Here is a 21,599-nt window from a genome sequence, read left to right as displayed (position 1 = left end):
AGGACGCAGGCGGTCCTGCCACCCGCGTCTCCCTGGTCTGCTGGGGGGGGGGGGGTGCAGCTAGTCCCCCCGTCCCCCCCCAGCAGACTAGGCTTTTCTTGCCTACGCCTGGGGTAGAGCAGCTGGGGCGCTGCCGGGTTGGTCCCGCAGCGCCACTCCTCGGCGCTACTGTACCAACCCAGCAGCACCCCAGCTGCTCTGCCCCAGGCGTCCTGATTCAGCCGCTGCTGGTCAGTTTCAGCAGTGGCTGAATCAGGACGCCTGGGGCAGAGCAGCTGGGGGCTGCTGGGTTGCTCCAGTAGCGCCAAGGAGCGGCGCTACTGGAGCAACCCAGCAGCACCCCAGCTGCTCTGCCCCAGGCGTCCCCAAGTCAGCCGCTGCTGAAACTGACCAGGGGCTGACTACAGGAAGCCCGAGGCAGAGTTGCTCTGCCCTGGGCTTCCTGGAATCAGCCACTGATCAGTTTCAGCAGCGGCTGACTTGGGGACGCCTGGGTTTCTTAAGTTGAATCCGTATGTAAGTCAGAACTGGCGTCCAGATTCAGCCGCTGTTGAAACTGATCAGTTTCAGCAGCGGCTGACGCCAGTTCCGACTTACATACAGATTCAACTTAAGAACAAACCTACAGTCCCTATCTTGTACGTAACCCGGGGACTGCCTGTACGTGAAATAACAGAGCTTTTACTGTATTTGAAAAAGTAGAACATCCAAAAATATTTACTAAATTTAAATTGGTATTCTGTTGTTTAACAGTGTGATTAATCAATTTTTAAATCGTATTAGTTAACTGTGATTATTGCTATTAGGGCTGTTGAGGATTACTTATTTTTTTTGTAAGTCTGTTAATTCTTATAGTATTGGAACTTCGTTTTTCCTCTTTCTGTAGCAGTGAAAGCTTCACTCTGCTCCATAAGGTTTTATTCCTATATAGGAAACCTTTCTGTAAAGAGAGAAGCCCTGATCTTGCACTGAGCGCTGCACAGTTCTCTTATCTCTGCAGAACATCTTGCACGATTGAGGCTTAAAACGCTACTAGAAGGCTGGTTACATACAGCACACAAAGCTTGTCTATAGATGATTTCTAGGTAGAAACAGTTTCTCTTGTATCTTGATCTTATATTTTGAAAATCGGAGAGTGTGTGTCAGTCCTCTTATCTTGGTGTGACTGAACGTAGATCTAGATGCATGTATTTATTGCAGCTCCTTAATTCTGAAGCTTTGGAGTTAGAATTTTCTTAAAAGTGAAACTTATCACAAAAGAACACAGTTCAATTTCTTCTTGCTGTAATGCACTAGAAAAAATGGAAGATTTTCACTCAGCTTCTGTCCAGTACCTGTTGTATGGTCATGCAATAAATGAGGTTCAGGAATAGCTGTGTTGCAATTTTGGTGAAAAATGATGGGGCACGGCCAGTTTGGGGAGGAGCTAGAACAATGGATAATTCTACATAAATAGCTGGATATGGGTAACTTCCTGGGACCTACATATTTGGGAGTAAAGGGTTTTACCTGGCACTGTCTCCACAGACCATTCCTAGTATTTGTGTAGCGTATGTAGAAGAGAAATCCAACTTTATGGGATGCCATTATAAAACAGAAACCTCCAAATCTTAAGAGGCTTCTTTATTCCAGTGTGATGTATAAATAATATAAGAATTCTCTCCTCTCCCCCCTTCTAGCAAATGATAGGATCTTGGTCAAACATGAGGCGTGTCCTGAGGTGAGAGGTCCCGTGAACCAGGAACTGCCTGTGGCCTTATCAGGAAGATCAGAAGCATGCATTTTCCAGGGAACTAGCTGTGAAAATCAGCCCAACTCTCACATGCAGCTCATCCCAAACACAGCCCCTACAGCAATCAGCCTAGGGGAATCCACTCAAGGAGAAACAGAATTTGGCCAGTTTCCAAACGTTGCTGCCCAACAGGGAAGCCAAATGGGGGAGAGACCATATTTGTGCAGTGAGTGTGGGAGGTGCTTCAGCCGGAAAGACATCTTCATGTCGCATCAGAGAACCCACACAGGTGAGAAACCCTACTCGTGTTCTGAGTGCGGGAAAAAGTTTGCCCAGCAATCCAATCTGAACAACCATTTCCGGCTCCACACAGGTGAGAGGCTTTATGTGTGTTCGCAATGTGGGAAAAGCTTCATCCACCAATCCAGGCTTACTTACCACTACAGAGTCCACACAGGAGAGCGGCCTTACATGTGCACAGAGTGTGGGAAGGGCTTCACCGAGCAATCCAAACTAACAAACCACTATCGAATCCACACAGGTGAGAGGCCGCACACCTGTGCCGAGTGTGGGAAGAGCTTCAGTCTGAAGATAAGCCTTATAATTCACCAGAGAAACCACTCCAAGGAAAGGCCTTATGAATGCACTGAATGCAGCTTAAACTTCAATTGTCACTCGGGACTTATCAGGCACCAGATGATTCACACAGGGGAGCGCCCTTATAAATGCACGGACTGTGGGAAAGGTTTCATGCGGAAGGAGCATCTTCTGAACCACCAGCGCTTGCATACGGGGGAGAGGCCGTATCAATGTACAGTGTGTGGGAAGAGCTTCATTCGGAAGCATCATCTTTTGAAGCACCAGCGGATTCACACGGGAGAGCGGCCCTATCAGTGTGCTGAGTGTGGCAAGAGCTTTAGGTATAAACAGTCGCTCAAAGATCACTTGAGAATTCATAGCGCAGAGCAGGGGCAGCCGGAAATTTCCCAAGGCCTTTTGCAGGAAATAGAGACGGGGCTCCTTGATGTTAAAATAGAAAATACATGGTAGCATGATTGTAAATAGCAAGCTGCCTGATAAAAATACATCAGCTCCAGCAGATTGGAAAAGGATATTATCCCATTATAAAGTACAAAGGTAAGTAAAAGCAGCCGTTCAAACGTCCTTGTCGTTGAGGAACACACTCATGAACTTTTAAATCCACGAGCCCTTGAGAAGAAAGGATGCTCAGTATACTCATGTGAACTCCAAAAGGGAAGGTAGAGCATGAACCTTGGCCCTACATTTGTCAGTCTCCTTGAGATGATTTTTACCTTAGTGTTGGTCTAACTCCTGTGTGAAGATCTTCCTGGTTAAAGCTTAGCTTGCTGCATATGTCAGTGTGTTATACAGAGACACATATGGTATAAAAGCTTCTTGAATGTTTCATTTGAGCAGTCAGTGCTTTTCTTTAGTTCTTGGGACTTTCTTTTAGAGAAAACCAACAGGAGCAAGAGGTTAGACATGACCCAGGTAAGAGTTTGGGTTTTTTAATAAAAACGATTCCCTTTAGGATCTTGCAGCCTCATCAACATGAACCATGTCTTGGAAAACTTGTGTGCAAAGTGGTCAAGTCTGAGAATTCAGTGGTTTACGATGCAGCAGAGTTGTTAATAACTATAGCTTTTATAAGATAGCCTAGTGTTGTTTGCATGCATGATATTACCAGTATTAAGCGTAAGACCACTATTTATAAACCAGGCATTTATTATTGTGTGATTTTGTTAAGTGTTGAGGTTTTTCACTCTCTTGCTCAAAAAAGACAAGTTTTTTTTCAGTTTTCTCAGTTTTTAAAAGTTGAATGACTGGAAATAAAAGTGAGATTTCTGTACATATGGAAACGGGAACATTGTATAAAAAGTATCAACTTTTGTTTTATATTTTCCCCCTCAGACATGCAACTGAAATAATGTAGTATTGTGGTCATTCCAGTAACACATCTCTATGCTGGAATATTTAGTGGTCCTACTGCCTGGAGAGGGCACCGTTTGTACATAGATTCCACAAAGAACTTTTTTTGGGGGCTGGGACGATGACGACGACTGGTAAAAAATGTAATTCTTCTGAGGCACTTGGTTCTTCATTGTTTAAGCATTGATATATATAGGTGATAATGTGGGTGTCTGCTTCTGTTTTTAGTACATGACTTACTCACATTTGCAAAGTATAAACTGATTTTTCTCTATTGCTAGCCTAGCACCAAATTAAGATAATTTAACTTCTTGAGACTGAGCAGCCTGCTACACCTGTAAAAGTGCCCTGCTGAGGACGCTAAGGCTGGACACCTGCAGGAAGTTGCAGGATTGGGACCTAAATATGACTATATATGCACCAGCACCCTGATCCAGATTACCCTGAAGCCAATGAGTTTTTTCCATTCACTTTGGTAGGCTTTATATCAGGCCGCTAGTGTGCTAAAATATAGAAAACTCAACACAAGGACCAAAAAAGACCCAGCAATTGAAGACATTTAGAATAAAATAGTTGAGGCTTGTTTGGGGGCTTTTGTTCTGTTTTTGCTTTGCTGCTGCTTTACGCTTCATACTTATCCTGCAGCCAAAGTCCTGAAAACCCCTCTGAAAATAAGTCTACTAAATATTTCACCATGCTTAGGATGCTTCAATCTCTGAATACAACCAACATTTGGGAGTGGGGGAGAAACTGACAACTTTTTTTTTCATTTACATTAATTGCAACTGGCTGATAAGTGTTAGCATCAGAGAAGAGTATGCCCTTATGACAAAGTGACTGCAATACGTTCAGGTGAAAAACATCTTTATAGAGTTTACAGTATATGCTGGATGCACGTCTTAGTTTCAAGAGGACATGGGGCTGAGGCTTAAGAGTTTTGAACACTTGCAATGTCCAGTCGTCTCAGGATTTGGACTATTATTGATAGTTTGAGTGCAAAGGAATTACTTTTGATTCACTCTGCCATTTCAGGCACTATATTTCCTCAGCAGTAACTATGCAACAGTCTTTCTAAATCTCAGCTCACATGAACATGTCCATCCATTACCAATTATTGCTATTCTCAGTCGGTCTGCTCTAGAAAGTAGATGAGGATGCACAGAATACCATTCAGCAGCCTGTGGTGTAATCACCTCAGTGTCTTTGATATATAATCAATGTCATTGTGTTAATTTAAATAACTGAGAACACATCAATACAACCTTTTATGTAGTCTCTGCTTTTGTATAACCTGCCAGCACTTGAAGACTTTTAACAACTTTGGCATGAAAGCTTTTGTGTGTTAACTTTTATGGACCAATAAATGCTACTGCTTGATTTACCCTGTCTGCTGTTTTTAGCACACTGGAGTAGAGGTTAAAATGTAACACAGCAGGTTGTCTGAAGTGAGAAAATGGATAGACTTTTCTGCAGCCTTTTTTTTTTTTTTCTTGTGAGATCACCTCTCTTTTCCTGCCATTTCAAGTGCACTGCAGCTAGTCAAAGGAGTTCCCGTGAGTTAGTAAAGGGCAAGCTCCAAAATGGAAAAGAAAAAACATATTTACGTAGGCCAGGTCTATACTACGAGGGAACGTCAGCTTAAGATACGCAATTCCAGCTTCATAAATAACATAGTTGGAAATGACATACCTTAAGCTGAAATTTGACACCATTCCCACAGCGGGAAGGTCGATGGAAGAACCACTCCCATTGATTTCCCTTACTCCTTGCAACATAGAAGAGTACCACAGTTGACCGGAGTGTCCTCAGTGTTTGATTTAGTGGATCTTTACTAGACCTGCTAAATCGAATGCCAGAAGATCGACTACCAGAGTGTCTATCTTCCTTCAAGTCTAGAGGTGGCCTTACATTGGAAGCTCTTGGGCATGGATTTCTTTTGCTCTCTTGTTGTAATGCACCTAGTGCAATGTGGTCCTGGTCTGAGAGTGCAGCTCCTAAGTGCTATTGCCATACAATTAATCTTTCAAGCTTGCATAAAGCCTGTAGCTTTAACCAGTATTTAACCAAATTGGCACATTTTAAAACTTAATTCTAGTTGGAAAAAGCGTAAATACACTTTACCTCACTTCTGTGGAAAGAGGCCTTATGTGAATTAGAAATGATTTTTGAAAATAACTTTTTATACTTTTATAGGTTAAATTGGTTCAGCTAGACCAGTGGAAGATGTTAAATCCACCCTGAAAAGTGAAATTGTGACAATACTCAATCCTCTGTGTACCAAGAACCTTAGCTCCTGACTTCAGTAACAAAAACACGTGTTTCTTCTGCTCACCTCTTTGAGTCTGCAGAGCCAGCAGTTTTAAGACAGAAATTGTCATTTCCTTCATTGCCAACATTGCCATCCTAATCTTCGACCTATGTAAACCCATTGAAAGCAGTGAGGTTTCATGGGCGTTCGTGAGGAATGAATGTGGGGATGTATCGGACTGAGCCTGGCTTGCCTCACATCCTAGTCGGAGATAGCAGGGCGCTGAAAGCGAATTCAACTCCCCCCCCTGTGCATCCTGCCCATCCCCTCCCAGGGGCCTGGGGAAGCGTCACCTGTACAAGGCAGTCCCGCAGTACGCCGGAGCCAAAGGCTGTAGGTCCCCAGGAACATGCCCCAGGGCCGGGGCAGGTCCTGCGGGGATTCCAGGCCGGAGCGGGGGCGTTACCCGCGGGGAGCGGGGTGCACCGACTCCCCCGCCGCTGAGCACCAGGGCAGGCGCGTTCCCTGCAGGGAGGGACCCGGCCAGGGGTGCGCGGGCCTGTGCGGGTTCAGGGGCAGCAGCGGGGGGTGGCCGCTCCGCAGGGCGCCGGCCCGGGGTTCAAATCCTGCGGGAGCTGCGCGCTGACGCGGCTTGCGCGGCCCCGCCCGCCGGCGCCGGGACTCCGCCCAGCGGGAGCGCAGCTCGTGCCGCTGCGGAAGCCCAGCCCGGGGGGGCCATGGCGGAGCGGGCCGCTGCCCAGGTACGAGCCCAGCGGGGCAGCCTCGAACCCGGGGCCTTGTCCAGCTCTCGGGACGCGCGGTGCTGCCCGGCGGGGGAGGGGCCTGTGGCTCGGGCCCCGCCCCTTTCCCGGGTTGCGGCGCGCGAGTTCTCGGCGCTCCCAGAGCGACCCCTGTCGGAGCCAGCTGGCCTGGGCCCTGGGCCGCCTTGCACGGGGCAGCCTGGGGCGCCCCCCCCCCGGCTCTGCGCGCTCCCCGCCAGGCAGCGCCCCGGGTCTTGCTTGTCCCGCTGCAACGTGTCTTCCCCGCCCCCACGTTCCCCGCCCCCGTAGAGCCCCAGCAGCGTGTATGGCGTGAATGGTGATGTGCTCCGTCGCGGAGGTGGCGTGCACGTAACAAAATTCGTTCTGCACCTGGGTGGTCCGTGTGGGTTGGGGCCAGGGTTCGGCGTGTGGGAGGGGGCTTCTGGCTGGGATGGCAAGCTCTGGAGTGGGGCTTGGGATGAGGCGTTGTGATGCAGGCGGGGGCTTCAGACTGGGCCCAAGGGGGAAGCAGGGGGGTCTGGGCAGGAATTTTGGTACAGGAGGGCACTCAGGGTGTGGGGTCTAGGAGGGAGCTGGGGGGTGGGGCGGGGTTAGGGTGCAGAACAGTGTTCCCCGTAAACTATGCACTTGTGCAGCTGCTGAGGAGAAATTCAAATGCTGCCCAGCTGTTACCGGAGCGCTGGGGTTAGGTTTTTATTTCTACTGGTGGTGCACACTTGCACATGCCTTGGTGCATGTAAACTTTATTCTGCACATGGATGGAAAAGATTAGAGGGAACATCGGTGCAAGGCACTTATTTGGGGCAGCTCCCATTGGTTGTTATGGGGGACCAGTAGCTTTGGTTGGCCCATGCCCCCTGCAACTCCCATTGTCCGGGAATTCCGGACAATGGGAGCTGCAGGGACAGAGCTTCCTGACATTTGTGCTGATGCAGCTCCAGCTGGGGAGGAAGGAATCTCAGCACATGGAGCCACCCCCTCCTCCCTCTGCCAGGAAGGGCTGGCCCAGAACTCAGGCTTTGTGGGCTGCAGCCCATTGCATAATCCACCCCTGCTGCTGAGGCCAGAGGAGTGTGCTCCTCCCCTGGCCAAGGAAACTCCTGGCTGTAGCCAGGGCAAGGGAGGTGCACTCCTCTGGCCCCACAGGTAAGACACCCCCCCCCCCCCCCGCAGAAAGCTGGTGGGGGAGGGAGCAGGGTGCTCCTACGGCCCGGTAGCTCTGTAAGTGGCAGCCTTGAGCCCCTGTGTGGGGCTTATGAGGCAACTGCACAGCAGCTTAGCAGGAATGTTGAGTCCTAGCCAGAAAGGTGGTCAGATTTTCATAGTGGGGAACATGGGGCCCAGAGATCAGGAATAAGAAGGTCTGGGAGGGCAGGGGAGGAGTAGGAAGTGCGGGGCCCTAATGCGCAAGAGGTGCATGGGGGAAGGGGTGCTGCCGGGGAAACCTCAGTGGGTTGCATGAGGCCCACAGGCCACCCACCACTGGCATAGAGCTGAGTAGCTGCTAGTATGTGAGCAGCTTGTGTGCTGTTTACCTTGGTAGATGTCTTTCCATTTCTGTCCTTTCAAACAGGCTCCAGAATGGGACGCAGCGTCATGGTGGCCAGCGCCTTGGCAGCCACCTGCTGTCCCTGAAGAAACAGCAGAGATTTCTCTGACCGTGGTGGCTGCAGTTCAAGCCATGGAGAGGAAGGTGGCTTCTCAGGAGGCCCAGTTGCTGAATCTGGAGGGCAGAATGGGGGCAGCTGAAACGAAACTGGCTGGCTGTGAGAGGACTGTGGTGGAGTTTGGGAGCCAGCTGGAGAGCAAGTGGGCCGTGCTGGGAACTCTGACCCAGGAGTACGGGCTGCTGCGGAGGAAGCTGGAGAACGTGGAGAACCTGCTGAAGAACGGGAACTTCTGGCTCCTGAGGCTGCCCCCAGGCAGTAGGGGAGAACTCCCCAAGGTAACACTATCCCTGGTGGGGCAGAAGAGCAGAAGTAAAACTGATTGTCCACTATCAAAGGGGCGTTTGTGCCTGGTGGCTGGTAGGTTCTTTAAGGCACTGCTGATTTGGATTATCTTACTGATGATGGATTCTTTTGTACTCAGGAATAAAATCTTGGGGGACAACTATTGCCGTCCCCTTGCATTCTGGTTTCCCCAGTCAGTCTTGATGTAACGCTCAAAGAGACTCTGACCTCCTCTTCTGACTCTTCTCATTCAAATTCCAGAGACTTGAGTTAGGAAGGGATCCCTGTGTATCGAAACTTCGTTTACAGAGCTCGCTTCCTGTGAGCGAAGTTTCCTTCCATCTGTGTCTTCTCTCATGTTTTTGGTTGGGCTTTTTTAGTTTGGGTGTTTTGGGGGACCAAACTCTGCTGAAGTAGCTATACCAACAAGCAATGAAATTCCACAAGCAGTGAATTTGGCCTTTAGTCTCTAGGGTCGAAGATATTTCTGTGTCTGTGCACATTCACGTCTTGGCTTGCTAGGTGTCTACCAAGGAGGAGACTAACTGAAGCTACTCGATCGCTTCTTTGTGGACACCTAAGTTGTGTCTACGCTTCACGCATCTCGTGATGGTGTATAGAGGACATATGCTGCTCGAGCTTGGGAATAAACAGTAGTGTAAACAATGAGGCACAGCTTAGGTGAGCAACACCGTGCCAGAACCGTAGGGTGTCTGTCTTACCCAGCTCTCTATGCGCCCAATCAGTGCCGTCTCTCCCTCTGCACTGCTATTTTTAACAAGGTAGTGCCCTGCTATTGGAGCTTCCCCTCCCGCCCGCAAGGGAGAGCACGCAGCACTTGGGATTTCAGTCCCAGCTTTGCTTGATTTGTCTCTGTGTTTCATTGAGCAGGGATGGGAGAGCGCAGACAAGTGGCAGAAAGTGCTTGACGAGAACGTGATGAAGAGCAACTATGACACTCCGATCTCCCTGGGTAAGAATCCGTTTTCACTCCCTGATTACAAGCCTAGTGAGGTGGCAGGGACTAAGCCAAGGCCAAGCCACAGTTATTTGCTGAGGGTCAGATCCTCACTGGTGTAAACTGTCCATTGAAATGGACAGAGATGTGACACTTTACACCAGGTGGGGATCTGCTCTCTGATCTTTATGAACCATGCAGAGTGTATTGTTTTCCTCAACCTCTGAATCCGCTGCCGGGAGCCCATCATACCTGTGGCCAACTATCTTAACGGTCCACTGCTCTTTATTAACACAATTGCAACTTGGTTCATAGGCACAGGTGCCTTCAGTGGCAAAATAGTGATCGTCAGTATTTAATTACATGCAACTAGATGTGGTTTTAAACCAAAGAGACCTCTTCTCCATGAACAGACGCTGTGATTTCCAAACCCAGCATCCTGGCTCAGATTGAACGAGGAGAAGAGCCGTGTGTCAAGGATGCGCTGGAAGAGGCAGAACTCCCCACAGAGCCCAGCGTGGGTAAGGACGTGGTTAAAACTCCACAATCTTGGTGGGCTTTTAGGGTTTTGCATGTCCCACGGTTCCTTATCCTCAAGCCAATTCTGACCCCAGATTTTTTCCCTTGCCCCCTGTCGGTTCTAAGTCAGCCCTTTCCGACTGTCCCTGCCCTTTCCGACCGACTGTCACTGCCCTTTCCGACTGTCACTGCCCATTGAGCCTGTCAGTTTTCTCTGAATCACCCTGATTTACCCTGCTCACATTTATTCAGGAAAGAAATGGCTTTGGCCAGAGACTGCTTTTCAAATCCTTTGCGCAGCATTCTGTGAGACAACACAGTCCTCTTTCCCCTGAACAGACTCTATGGTTCCTATGCAAGAGATTTCCTGCTGGATTAAACAGGAGGAGGAGCTGGGTATCTGGGATCAGCAGGACTCCGAGAAGAGCGAGGTCCCTGCAGTTCTTAAAATGGGTGAGCAATAGATTTGAACAACTGAGAAATGACAATAGGCAGAGTTGAAAATCGGATCAAACCTTCCTGAGCTATTGTGGTCCTGTCTTTTTGTAAACCTATCATAACTTTGTAACTCGCCTTTTTCAGTACATAAGAACAACCACGTAGAACATCCATTTAGCCCATTGGTCACCAACCTGTTGATTGATCGTGGCGCCCCTAAGAGTCAGTCGCCGCGGCCAGTTGGCTGGGTGGCTGCCCGTCTTTGATCCAGCCTTGCTGGAGCGTGGCACAGCCTCAGCAGACAGAACACAGTGGCTACCTGGGCTGGAGCAAAGAGGGGCCGTCGTCTGGCCAGCTGGCCGTGGCATTCAACCTGCCAAGGTTGCCCTGCACTCCAGCTGGGCTGGATCAAAGAGGGGCAGCCCTTAACTTGCTGGCTTGAGTGGAGGGGGGAGAGGCACATGTGCGCCCATGGCTCTTGCCTCCTGCTCTGGGACCCAGGCTATGCAGCACTGTTCCCTGTGGGCTGCGTGCAGGTTGGGGAGCCTCTTCCCCTGCACCTTGCTTCACCCAGATGGGCTGGAACCAGCCCTGGACAGCCCCAGACTTTGCCTGCCCCAGCTCTGGAGCCACTGCCTGCAGGCAAAGGGCTGGGCCGGGCACGGAAGAGACTCTGCCCGTCCTCCCCCCTGCCACTCCTCACCTCCAGCGCTGTTCCGGGGAGGCTGTGAATCGCAGTGCTGCTGGTGAGTGTGCTCAGGGCACAGGGATGAGGGGCTGGGAGGGGGAGTGAAGGAGGAAGCAGAGGCAGGATGGGTGGGGACAGGGGTTGCACTGAGGGGCATGGGGCAATGCAGGGGATCAGGATGGGGGGAACAGGGGTTGCACTGAGGGGCATGGGGCAATGCAGGGGGTCAGGGTGGGGGGGGACAGGGGTTGCATTGAGGGGCATGGGGCAATGTAGGGGATCAGGATGGGTGGAACGGGTTGCACTGAGGGGTATGGGGCAATGCAGGGGATCAGGATGGGGGGGAACAGGGGTTGCACTGAGGGGCATGGGGCAATGCAGGGGATCAGGATGGGGGGGGGAACAGGGGTTGCACTGAGGGGCATGGGGCAATGCAGGGGATCAGGCTGGGGGGATCATGGGGCTGAGGAGAGTGAGGCTAGAGCAAGGGAAGATATGAGGGGGGATACAGTTTTACTTTGCAGAAGCTGCACTTTCATTTACTCCCCAATTCTTTGACTCCCTCCCAGCTAGCTATTCGGCTGCGTTCTCACCCTCTCACCTTTTGTGTGTGACTTCCCCACCCCCCTCCCACCGCCAATCTCTCTCTCGTACCCCCACCCTCTCCTGCCACCAAACTCCCTTCCAGACCCTGCTTTCCTCACCCTGTCCTGCACCCCACCTCCCGCCCAGACTCTGCATCCCTATCCCACTCGCTGGCAGCCCTGTCCCGCACATTGAACCCCTCAGTTTTGTTCCCACCCCAGAGCCTAAGCGGGGAGGGGGTCCACAAAATCCACCAACTCCGGAACCCAGGAAAAGTAAATCTGGCCTGTCGGAAGCCCTGAACCTCAGTCCTCCCTGACCCTTACCCTTGACCCACGGGGCCTGAAACAACAGCGAGGTGTTTCAATTGGAGGCCACATCAGCGAGGGTTGGGGTTTTTTGGAGGAGGTTTTTTTGCTTCTCCTGTGTGTGGTCCCCAACTGATTTTTCTGTGGGTCAGTGGCTCCCGACCCAAAAAAGGTTCCCCACCCCTGCCATAAATAAAGAAAACATTGAAATCTTTTGTGTTGGACATAATGTTTTACTTTATTTAAAATGAAGTTTGAGCAACTAACACAAGAAAGTTAAAACGCTTAATCTGTTTATTAAGGCTGTGTCTAGACCACATGCCTCTGTCGTCAGAGGCATGTAGATTAGACACATAGGCAAAGTCAAATGAAGCCGCGATTTAAATGATCGTGGCTTTATTTAAATTTACATGGCTGCCGTGCTGAGCTGACAAACAGCTGATCAGCTGTTTGTCCGCTCAGCGCGCTAGTCTGGACGCTCCCCTACCGACATCAAAGCCCTTTGTCGGCAGCCCCGTTATTCCTCGTGGGATGAGGTTTACCAGGGCTGCCGACAAAGGGCTTTGATGTCAGCAGGGGAGCATCCAGACTAGCGCGCTGAGCGGACAAACAGCCGATCAGCTGTTTGTCGGCTCAGCGCGGGCAGCCATGTAAATTTAAATGAAGCCGCGATCATTTAAATCGCGGCTTCATTTGACTTTGCCAAAACAACAAATCTACATGGCTCCGTCGACGGAGCCATGTAGTTTAGACGTACCCTAATTTACATTAAACCATTCTCTCTAGCTGCAGCCCTAGCACACTGGCTCAGGCATGATTATGTAATTAACGGTGCGTTTCCATTAGCAACGGGTAGTCTGTGGAAAGGTTTATAGAGGGCGGGGCCTCAAGAAAGGGGTGGAGTCACGGGGAAGAGATGGGGTAGATCCTGGCTTGCCCTGACTTTTAAAAAGTGATGTTGGGTTTTAAAACAGTTGGCGACCACTGATCTAGCCCAGTATCCTGTCTTCTGAGTTTGGCCATTGTCAGATGCTTCAGAGAGAGTGAATAAAATGGGGCAGTTTAATTGACCGATTTGTGCCTTGTCGTTTCACTCCCAGCATCTAATGTTTGGAGTCTTAGGGACACCCGGAACACAAGGTGTGTTGCTGACCATCTTAGCTGTTGATGGGCCTAATTCTCTTTTAAACTCAGTTAGCTTTTGACCTTCACAACATCTCCTGGCAAGGAGTTCCACAGGTTTATGGTGTATTGCATGAGAAAGTATTTCCTTATGTTTGTTTGAAAGTTGCTGGCTATTAATTTTATCATGTGACCTAATTTTTGTGGTGTTTGAAGGGTTAAACAGCACTTCTTATGACAGTTGTGGAGAAAGGTGAATGATTGAATAGACCTTTATTGTATCAACTCTTCATCTCCTCTTTTCTAAGTTGAACAGTCCCAGTCTTTTTAATCTCTCCTCATGTGGAAGCTGTTCCAAACCCCCTAATAATATTTGTTGCACTTCACTGTACTTTTTCCAATTCTAATATGTTTTTTGAGATGGGCTGACTAGAAATGCTTGCATTATTCAAGATGTGGGAACACCATGGATTTATATAGAGGCAAAATGGTATTTTCTGTCTTTTTTTCTATCCATTTCCCAATTATTCCTAATAGTCTTAGCTTTTGGGATTGCTGCAGCACATTGAGCAGATATGTTCAGAGAATTATCTATGGTGACTCCAAGATCTCTTTCTCAACGGGGAACAGCTAATTTAGATCCCATCATGTTGTATATGTAGTTGGGTCCAGGTATTTTCCAGTGTAATGTGCATTACTTTGCATATATCAACATTGAATTTCAACCACTCACCCAGTTTTGTGAGCTGTCCACTCACCCAGTTTTGTGAGATCCCTTCGTAACTGTTCACATTCTGCTTTAGACGTAACTAATAGTTTTGTATCCTCTGCAAACTTTTCCACCTCCCTGTTTACCCCCTTTCCTAACCACTTACGAGTATGTTGAACAGCACTGATCCCTGTATAGATCCTTGGGGGACCCTGCTATTTACCTCTCTTCACTGTGAAAGCTGTTTATTTGTACCCTTTGTTTTCTGTCTTTTAACCAGTTACCAGTCCATGAGAGGGTCTTCTCTCTTATCCCAGGCCTGCTTAGTTTGCTTAAGAACCTTTAATGAGGGACCTTGTCAAAAGCTTTCTGAAAGTCTCTGTACACTGTATCCACTGGCTCACCCTTGTCCACATGGTCGCTGACCCTCTCCAAGAATTCTAGAAGATTGGTGAGGCATGAATTCTCTTCCCAATGGCTGTGTTGACTCCTCCCTAACATACTGTGTTTATTGAGGAGTCTGATCATTTTGTTTACTACAATTTACCTGGCCCTAACGTTAGACTTGCCTGTCTTGTAATTGCCAGGGTTGCTTCTGGAGCCTGTTAAAAAAGTGACGTCACATTCGCTATCCTCCTATTTCCCTGCACACTCTAGGGTACCCACCTTTACCCTTCCGTGGGCTCAAATATAACCGGGCCACTTCAGGCACATCCCCTTTCCCAGCTCCTAGTGCTCAGGACATACTCTTCTGTGGGTTTGCAGGGTCTTTTACAATGAAAGAGCCTTACACGGTTGCCAAACAGAATGCATTTGCTAATCATACGATGCTCACTGCCCCCAATGAGGCAGACCAACTTTTCCTGGTGACCAATTAGGATTAGATCACCTGGGACACCAGTTTCCTGCACGGTGTGATTGGCAGGTGTTGGCACCTCTCATCTTGTGCTGTGTCTCGGGATTAGGTTCCAAAGAGCTTCCTTTTGGACCCCAGTTGATATAGTGAAACTTGTGCTCTGCTTAGCTCTATTTTAACCAGCCATTTTAAACGAAAGTGCTACAAACGAGTACTCTTCACCAATAACCCATTAGAAAACCTGGCCTTGCGTGTGCCTTTGCTGTGTATTACACAGATGTCACGGGGAGGCCAGCCTTTCTCAAATTGGAGGTCCTGACCCAAAAGGGAGTTGCAGGGGGATCACAAGGTTATTTTTGGAAGGTCACGGTATTGCCACAATACAGAGCTGGGCAGCTGGAGAGCAGTGGTTGTAATGTTGTCTGGGTGCTCAGCTCTGAAGGCTGCATGTCCACCAATAGGAGCCCAGAAGTCAGGGTGGCAATACCATACCCATGTCACCCTTACTTCTGCACTGTTGCTTTCAGTACTGGGCATCCAGACAGTGGCAGCTGGTAACTAAGGGCCCAGCTCTGCAGACAGCAGCACAGAAATCAGGGCAGCAATCCAATCCCATCCCATCCTTACTTCTGCGCTGCTGCTGGCAGTAGCGTGGCCTTCAGAGCTGGGCTCCCAGCCAGCAGCCACCACTTTCCAGCTGCCCAACTCTAAAGGCCGCGCCGCCGCCAACAGCAGCGCAGAAGGAAGGGTAGCCATGCCGCAACCCCCTCTACAATAACCTTGCGACCCCCACACACAGCTCCTTTTTGAGATAGGATCCCTACAATTACAACACCATGACGTTTTAGATTTAAATATCCCAAATCATGAAACTGACTATTGTTAAAATCCATTGACCAAAATGGACAGTGAATTTAGGAGGGCCGTGACCATGTGGCGTATGGAGAATGCGTGGCGGTGCAGTCCTATCTAAAAGCTTTCCTAGCCCTTGTTTGGGATGTCCTGCGTGGTGTGGCCATTCCAAACTCACGCTGAGTGTGTACATATTTCAGAACCCTGCAGTGTGTTCTCCTGGCAGTCGGCTGGAATATTATAGAGCAGGGCTACTCAACTTTGGAGGCCCCAGACGCCATGATGATACTCCCAGCATATGCCAAGGGCCACAACTTAAATGTGGTTGCATATACTTGCAAATATATATGCAAATAGCTTCTTTCATAATGGACATGAATGCAAAGCACTTCCCACAATGCCCCGATGCGCCTGGCACCTCCTCCCTGGAGGCTAGAAACGCCGACACCTTGTACCTCTCTTTTCCAGCCAGCCCATCCGCTTGTGTCTTCCAGTGCTCACCCCGCCTGGGAGATGCCTCACCATTGTACAGCATGTTCCCAGGGGAGGCCATGTTCAAAGGATCCCACCTGTGGGCCATGTGTTGAGCCCTGCATAAACCCGAAGCTCACCACGGGCCGCATGTTGAGTAGCCCTGTTATAGATAAATCCCATTCCTCACCTTGCCTTTGAAACCTGATTTCCCGCTGCTGTGCTGACCTGCATTTCCTGTGTGTCTCAAACTGGAGGCCAGTCTGCTGCAAAGCATTCTGGGTGCCCTGATTCCCAGTTGCATGTGTGTGGGAAGGAAAGGCGAGCAGGCCAGTGAGTGTCTATCAGCCCAGAAAGAGGGGGAGTAGAGGTGCTATATAGGTGGAGACTGCAGTGAAATATACATTTGTGCTTGCAGGTACCAGATGACAGACTCCAAAGGAAAATGTTTTGACCATACAATTGGTTAATTCCCCCCCCCCCCCCCCCCCCCGGTAATACAAGGTCTCATTTTATCTACTTTTTCCCTTATAGACTAGCACTGCTGCCAAGCCTTTCTACAGTGTGTATTGGAGACTTCCTCCACCTGAGCCAGATGAAACAAACATCTGGATTCTCTCTTTTGTGCCAGCAGATCCTGAGCCGGTGATCAAAACAGAGGAGCAGCATTCTGAGGACGACCCTAGGAGCGAGGAGCTGCCAGGAGGGGAGCTTTGCCAGGCTACTGAATGGGAAGCCGCCTTGGAGAGTCCTTGCACTTCAGTCAGCTCTCCGGGTAACCACCTGGAGGAATTGACTCGGCCTGAAAGAGGCATCAGAGAACTGAAGACTGTTGCTGCCCATCCAGGGGGCCGTGCCGGAATAGCCGCCTATGCCTGTGCCAAATGCGGAAAGAGCTTCACTCGCAAGGACACGCTCCTGTCGCACGAGAGGTTCCACACGGGCGAGAGGCCCTACTCCTGTGCGGACTGTGGGAAGAGCTTCCGACTCAAGTTGAGCTTTGCGAAGCACCAGCGATGCCACACCAAGGAGCGGCCCTATCCGTGCAACGAGTGCCAGAAGAGCTTCAAGTTCCACTCGGCACTCCTGCGGCACCAGAGGATCCACCGGGGGGAGCGGCCGTATAAATGCGACCAGTGCGGCAAAAGCTACAGCCGCAAGGAGCACCTCCAGAACCACCAGCGGCTGCACACCGGGGAGCGGCCCTTCCAGTGCGCCGCCTGCGGGAAGAGCTTTGGCCAGAAGTTCGTGCTTGTCTCGCACCAGCGGATCCACACTGGGGAGTGGCCGTACAAGTGCACAGAGTGTGGGAAAGGCTTCAGCGAGAGAGCCAAGCTGACCAACCACTACCGGCTCCACACCGGTGAAAAGCCCTACAGCTGCTCTCAGTGCGGCAAGAGCTTCCGCCTCAAGGAGAGCTTCTTACGGCACCAGAAGAGCCACGGCCCTGAGAAGCCCTACCAATGCACACAGTGCGGCAAGAATTACAGCTACCACTCCGGCCTCCTCCGGCACCAGCTGGTCCACGCGGGACAATGGCCACATCAGTGCAGCAAGTGCGGCAAAAGCTACGCGGAGAAATACCGCCTGCGGAACCACCAGCGCGTCCACCTGGAGGAAGGCCCGCATGGGGGCGTCCCCTGTGAGAAGAGCCTCTCAGAGGAGCAGGGCCTTCAGGGCCAGGCCGCCGAACGCCCCGAGCGCACCGGGTGCGAGCAAAGCAGCTGGCTCCTGGGGAGCAGCGTAATGCACCAGAGAAAGTCCGGCAAAGGGAAGCCCTACCAATGCCACGACTGTGGGAAGAGCTTCACGGGCCAGGCGCAGCTCACCCGCCACCGGAGAGTCCACCCAAGAGAGAGGCCTTACGCCTGCACAAAGTGCGACAGAAGCTACAGCCAGAAGTACCATCTCCTCCAGCACCTCCGCGTTCACGTGGGGGAGCCGCCCTCACAGTGCAGTTGACTGTGGGAAGAGCTTCACCCGGAAGGAAAATCTGGAACCCCAGCGGCTCCCTACTGGAGGGAGGCCTCACCTGTGCAGCGAATGTGGGAGAAACTTCCCATGTAAGCTCCGCCAGCGGGCTCGTGGAGCAGAGCCTGGTCACCCCGAGGCTTCCCCAAGGCCCTGGGTTCCTGAGGGCAGGTTCCGGCTTCCCCTTTATTTACTAACAAGTGAGAGTTCTCGTCACCGCTGTGTTTTATTTCTACAGTTTGTTTTTGTTCCCCTGGGACCTTCTGCCTCCTATCCAAGCCCTCACGCTCCTGGGCTGCAGACTGGAGCACTAGTGCTGGTGGAGCTACAGCCGCGCCGCCTGGCCAGAGCTCACAGCTGCGGGGGGAACTGAGGCTGCGGGGGGAGAGGCCAGGAGCATGCCTCCTTGGGCAGGAGCTCGGGGGCTGGATGGAAGGGTCTGGCAGGTCAGATCTCGCCAGCGGCTGCAGTTTGCCCCTCTCTGTTCCAGAGTCAGGCATGCGCAGTCCTGTCCTGACCTTTTGGGGCTGAAACCAGCCCTAGCTCTGCTATTGCAAATAAATTCTCTGGGGCAAGCAACAGATTGGAAGTCGCGTGTCCTAATCTTGTGTCCACCTGCCTGGGGCAGATCCCTTCATGGCTGTGCCTCCATCCCCCCACTTGGAAAATAGAAGTGATCCAGGGCTCTCCTTATGGAGGTACAAAGTACAGCGCTTTGCACTTGTGAGCTGCTCAGTGTGACACCCGGTGTTTGCTTTCCAGCCACTACTAGCGGTGGCAGGATGTGTCCTTTCTGGCAATGGCCATGAAGGACTCACGTAGAGCAGTTGTTCTTCAGGGGCCACTTGTCTCTAGTTTCTGCAAGTGGAAAAAACACAAGCCAGTGCTGGCGCTGCTGTGCCAATACATTCTTCTTGGATGGCAGAGGGCCGATTCTGGCTGCTGGGTGCAGTCATTCCATTCCCAATGGATCGATGGCTTGTCCGTGACTTTGGACAATGCGACTTTATTCCACGCATCGGTGGCAGACAAAGCGCGTTTGATTTACCGGGTAATTTGTTTACACTGAGTTGTGTGTGACTGTCAGATGGGAGGAGCCCAGGACACTTACAGCACTGGGGGGAGGAAATAAGGGCTTACAGCCACAGTGCTCTTGACATGGAGCTCCCGCTCTTGGTGCTGCCCAACTATCTGGAGCCATGGTAGTGAAGGGGTGGGGGACTTGAGAGGACAGGCAAATGCAAACTGCCCTCTGGCTCCAGTCCCACGCCTCCAGTGCTTGCTGCAGTCTCTGACCAAGAAGGGGGTGCATTGTGAATCCCGGTATGACCTCAGTAATAAAGGAGCCAGGGGCAAGACATGGAGCATGCGGAATCCTGACTCCACATGGCTAATCCGGCAGCAGGACATGACAGGAGGGGGAAACAGAGGCAAGGAAGCTTGTATGACTGGCTGAGCATACAGACCCGAGCAGGAGGGTTACATGGGCTTGTTTAAATATACACAGCTGGATTCTAAGCCCCCTTGAAGGCATAAATTTAGCTACATTATTTAAAAAGCCGAATGTAGACAGTGTGTTTCCAAGCCCAACACCGAGGTGGGCTTTGACACAGCAGTTCGCCGGGACTGTCCCTGGCAGGCTGCCGCTACTATATTTACCTGCACAGCTGCACGTACCGGTAATTGCAGCTCCCACTGGCCGTGAATCGCTGTTCCCAGCCAATGGCGTGGCGGGAAGTGGTGTCCTGGTCTGCACTGCTTCCTGCTTCTCCCATTGGCTGGGAACGGTGATCTGCAACCAATGGGAGCTGCGATCACCAGTCCTTGTGGCCCGGCAGGTAACTATAGTGATGGGGGCCTGCCAGGAGCTTGATGGCCCAGATCTGGCCCCCGGGCTGCTGTTTGCCCAGCCCCATATGCAGAAGTGAAACAGCTGTGACATGTTTGCCTCCCAACATTTCGCTGGAGGTGGGCAAGGAAGTGCTTGCTATGGCAGCATTCCTGGGTGCATGAATCTCTAGTGAGACTCATGAGTTCAGCAAAATAAAGGACTTACTACAAAATTACCTGAGGCCTTAATCCTGAATGGATCTGTTCTGGCAAAATTTCCATTCCCTTGAAAGCTCCTTACCTGCTCACTTAAATGGAGTGGCCAAATGCAACCTGAGACACCTCTGGATTGTTCTGGTTTCTTATTGAGCGCAATATTGGCAGCAGAAAAGTGAGTCCTAGGAAAATGCCAGTATGTCAAATTGCCAGACTTATTCCTAATACACTCTCTGCTTTAAAAATAGGAATTCTTGGGACCTAGATTTCTGGCAAAATTTCCATTCCCTTTTCAGTCCCAACCTGAGGTAGGATGCGATTTTGACCCACTTGCACCAGTGTTTGTCCCCTTCCAGGGACTGAGGCTGACTTGCCTGTAGGTCCCCGGATCCTCTTTCTTCTCCTTGTTGAAGATGGGCACCGCATTTGCCATTTCCAGACATCTAAGACCTCCCTCGCTCACCAAGAGTTTTCCTTGTACCCTGAGCTGCATTCAGTTTGGCTTATAGACTTGTGAATGGCCAGCTTTTCCCACAAGGGAAGAGAGGGTCAGGAGCTGCCCTTGCCACATGACAGTGAGGTGGGTGAAGAACGGGTGAGACTCCACACACAGGTGGCCTCTCACTCTCACACACACACACAGGTGGCCTCTCACTCACATCCGACTGCGGGCTTTGTCCCCCACCAGTTCTTGTTTCTCTCCACCAGACATTTTAGCACATTTCCGATGCCTTGGGGCTCAACGCCATGAAACAGCCCCCAAAGTCCTCTACTGCCCATTAACTCACTTCTGCTAGGCATTTACACACGGGTCTCCCTTCCCATTGGTCAGATTGGGAGCCTGAGGTTCAGAGAAGGGAAAGGGCCTACGCCAGGTCACACCGCCAGGGGAGGGCAGAGACATCATGAAAACCCAACAGTCCACTCTTTCTGTAACCAAGGGACAGCAAACCCTCACCCCCTAGTCGCAGGCACAGAGCTCAGGCATTGAAATGGTGGGAACCTTTTAATGGAAACAGTTTTCTTTTGGAAAATGCCATGAACATTAAACAAGTATTTTTGTAACCATGAATCAACTGGGATGAAAATTGTTTGCAAGAATGTCATTTTTTTTACAAAACAAATGCATCTCACGAAGCTCACTTTGATTTAGAAACTGGGTAAGATTTCAGTCTGGGCTAAGAAGTGGCTGCCCTTTAATGACTTAAAATTAATAAAATGCCAATAAAATCAGTTATTTTGTCTATTACACAGTCGGCCCCTGTTTATTGCATCCAGTCTGGACCCAGGCCAAATCAGATCATCAAAAACGTAGATAATCCGGAGACTAGGAAATGGCAGGGCTGCATTGCCATCTAGTGCCTACAGGAGAAATCGTCTGCTTCTGGACCTTTGTGCACTGGTTACTTGGG

General features: G+C 50.6%; 1 protein-coding gene across 1 annotated transcript in view; it reads left to right on the top strand.

The window, feature by feature from the left end:
- The window catches only part of LOC102446039 (uncharacterized), a 37,374-nt gene extending 16,074 nt beyond the window's left edge, over positions 1 to 21,300 (top strand). Inside the window, 9 exon segments of the mRNA XM_089776021.1 lie at positions 1,680 to 2,778; positions 3,187 to 3,244; positions 6,209 to 6,691; positions 8,286 to 8,657; positions 9,556 to 9,637; positions 10,036 to 10,143; positions 10,481 to 10,594; positions 16,802 to 18,129; positions 18,131 to 21,300. Coding sequence (XP_089632147.1) covers positions 1,680 to 2,778; positions 3,187 to 3,244; positions 6,209 to 6,691; positions 8,286 to 8,657; positions 9,556 to 9,637; positions 10,036 to 10,143; positions 10,481 to 10,594; positions 16,802 to 18,129; positions 18,131 to 18,514 — 4,028 coding nt within the window. The 3' untranslated portion in view covers positions 18,515 to 21,300.
- Positions 21,301 to 21,599: the final 299 nt, after the last annotated feature.

This window comes from Pelodiscus sinensis, chromosome 2, assembly GCF_052426305.1.
Source record: "Pelodiscus sinensis isolate ZL-2025 chromosome 2, ASM5242630v1, whole genome shotgun sequence".
Classification (NCBI taxonomy): domain Eukaryota; kingdom Metazoa; phylum Chordata; order Testudines; family Trionychidae; genus Pelodiscus; species Pelodiscus sinensis.
The sequence above is the reverse complement of the archived record's forward strand: the minus strand, read 5'-3'. Positions and strand labels throughout refer to the sequence as shown.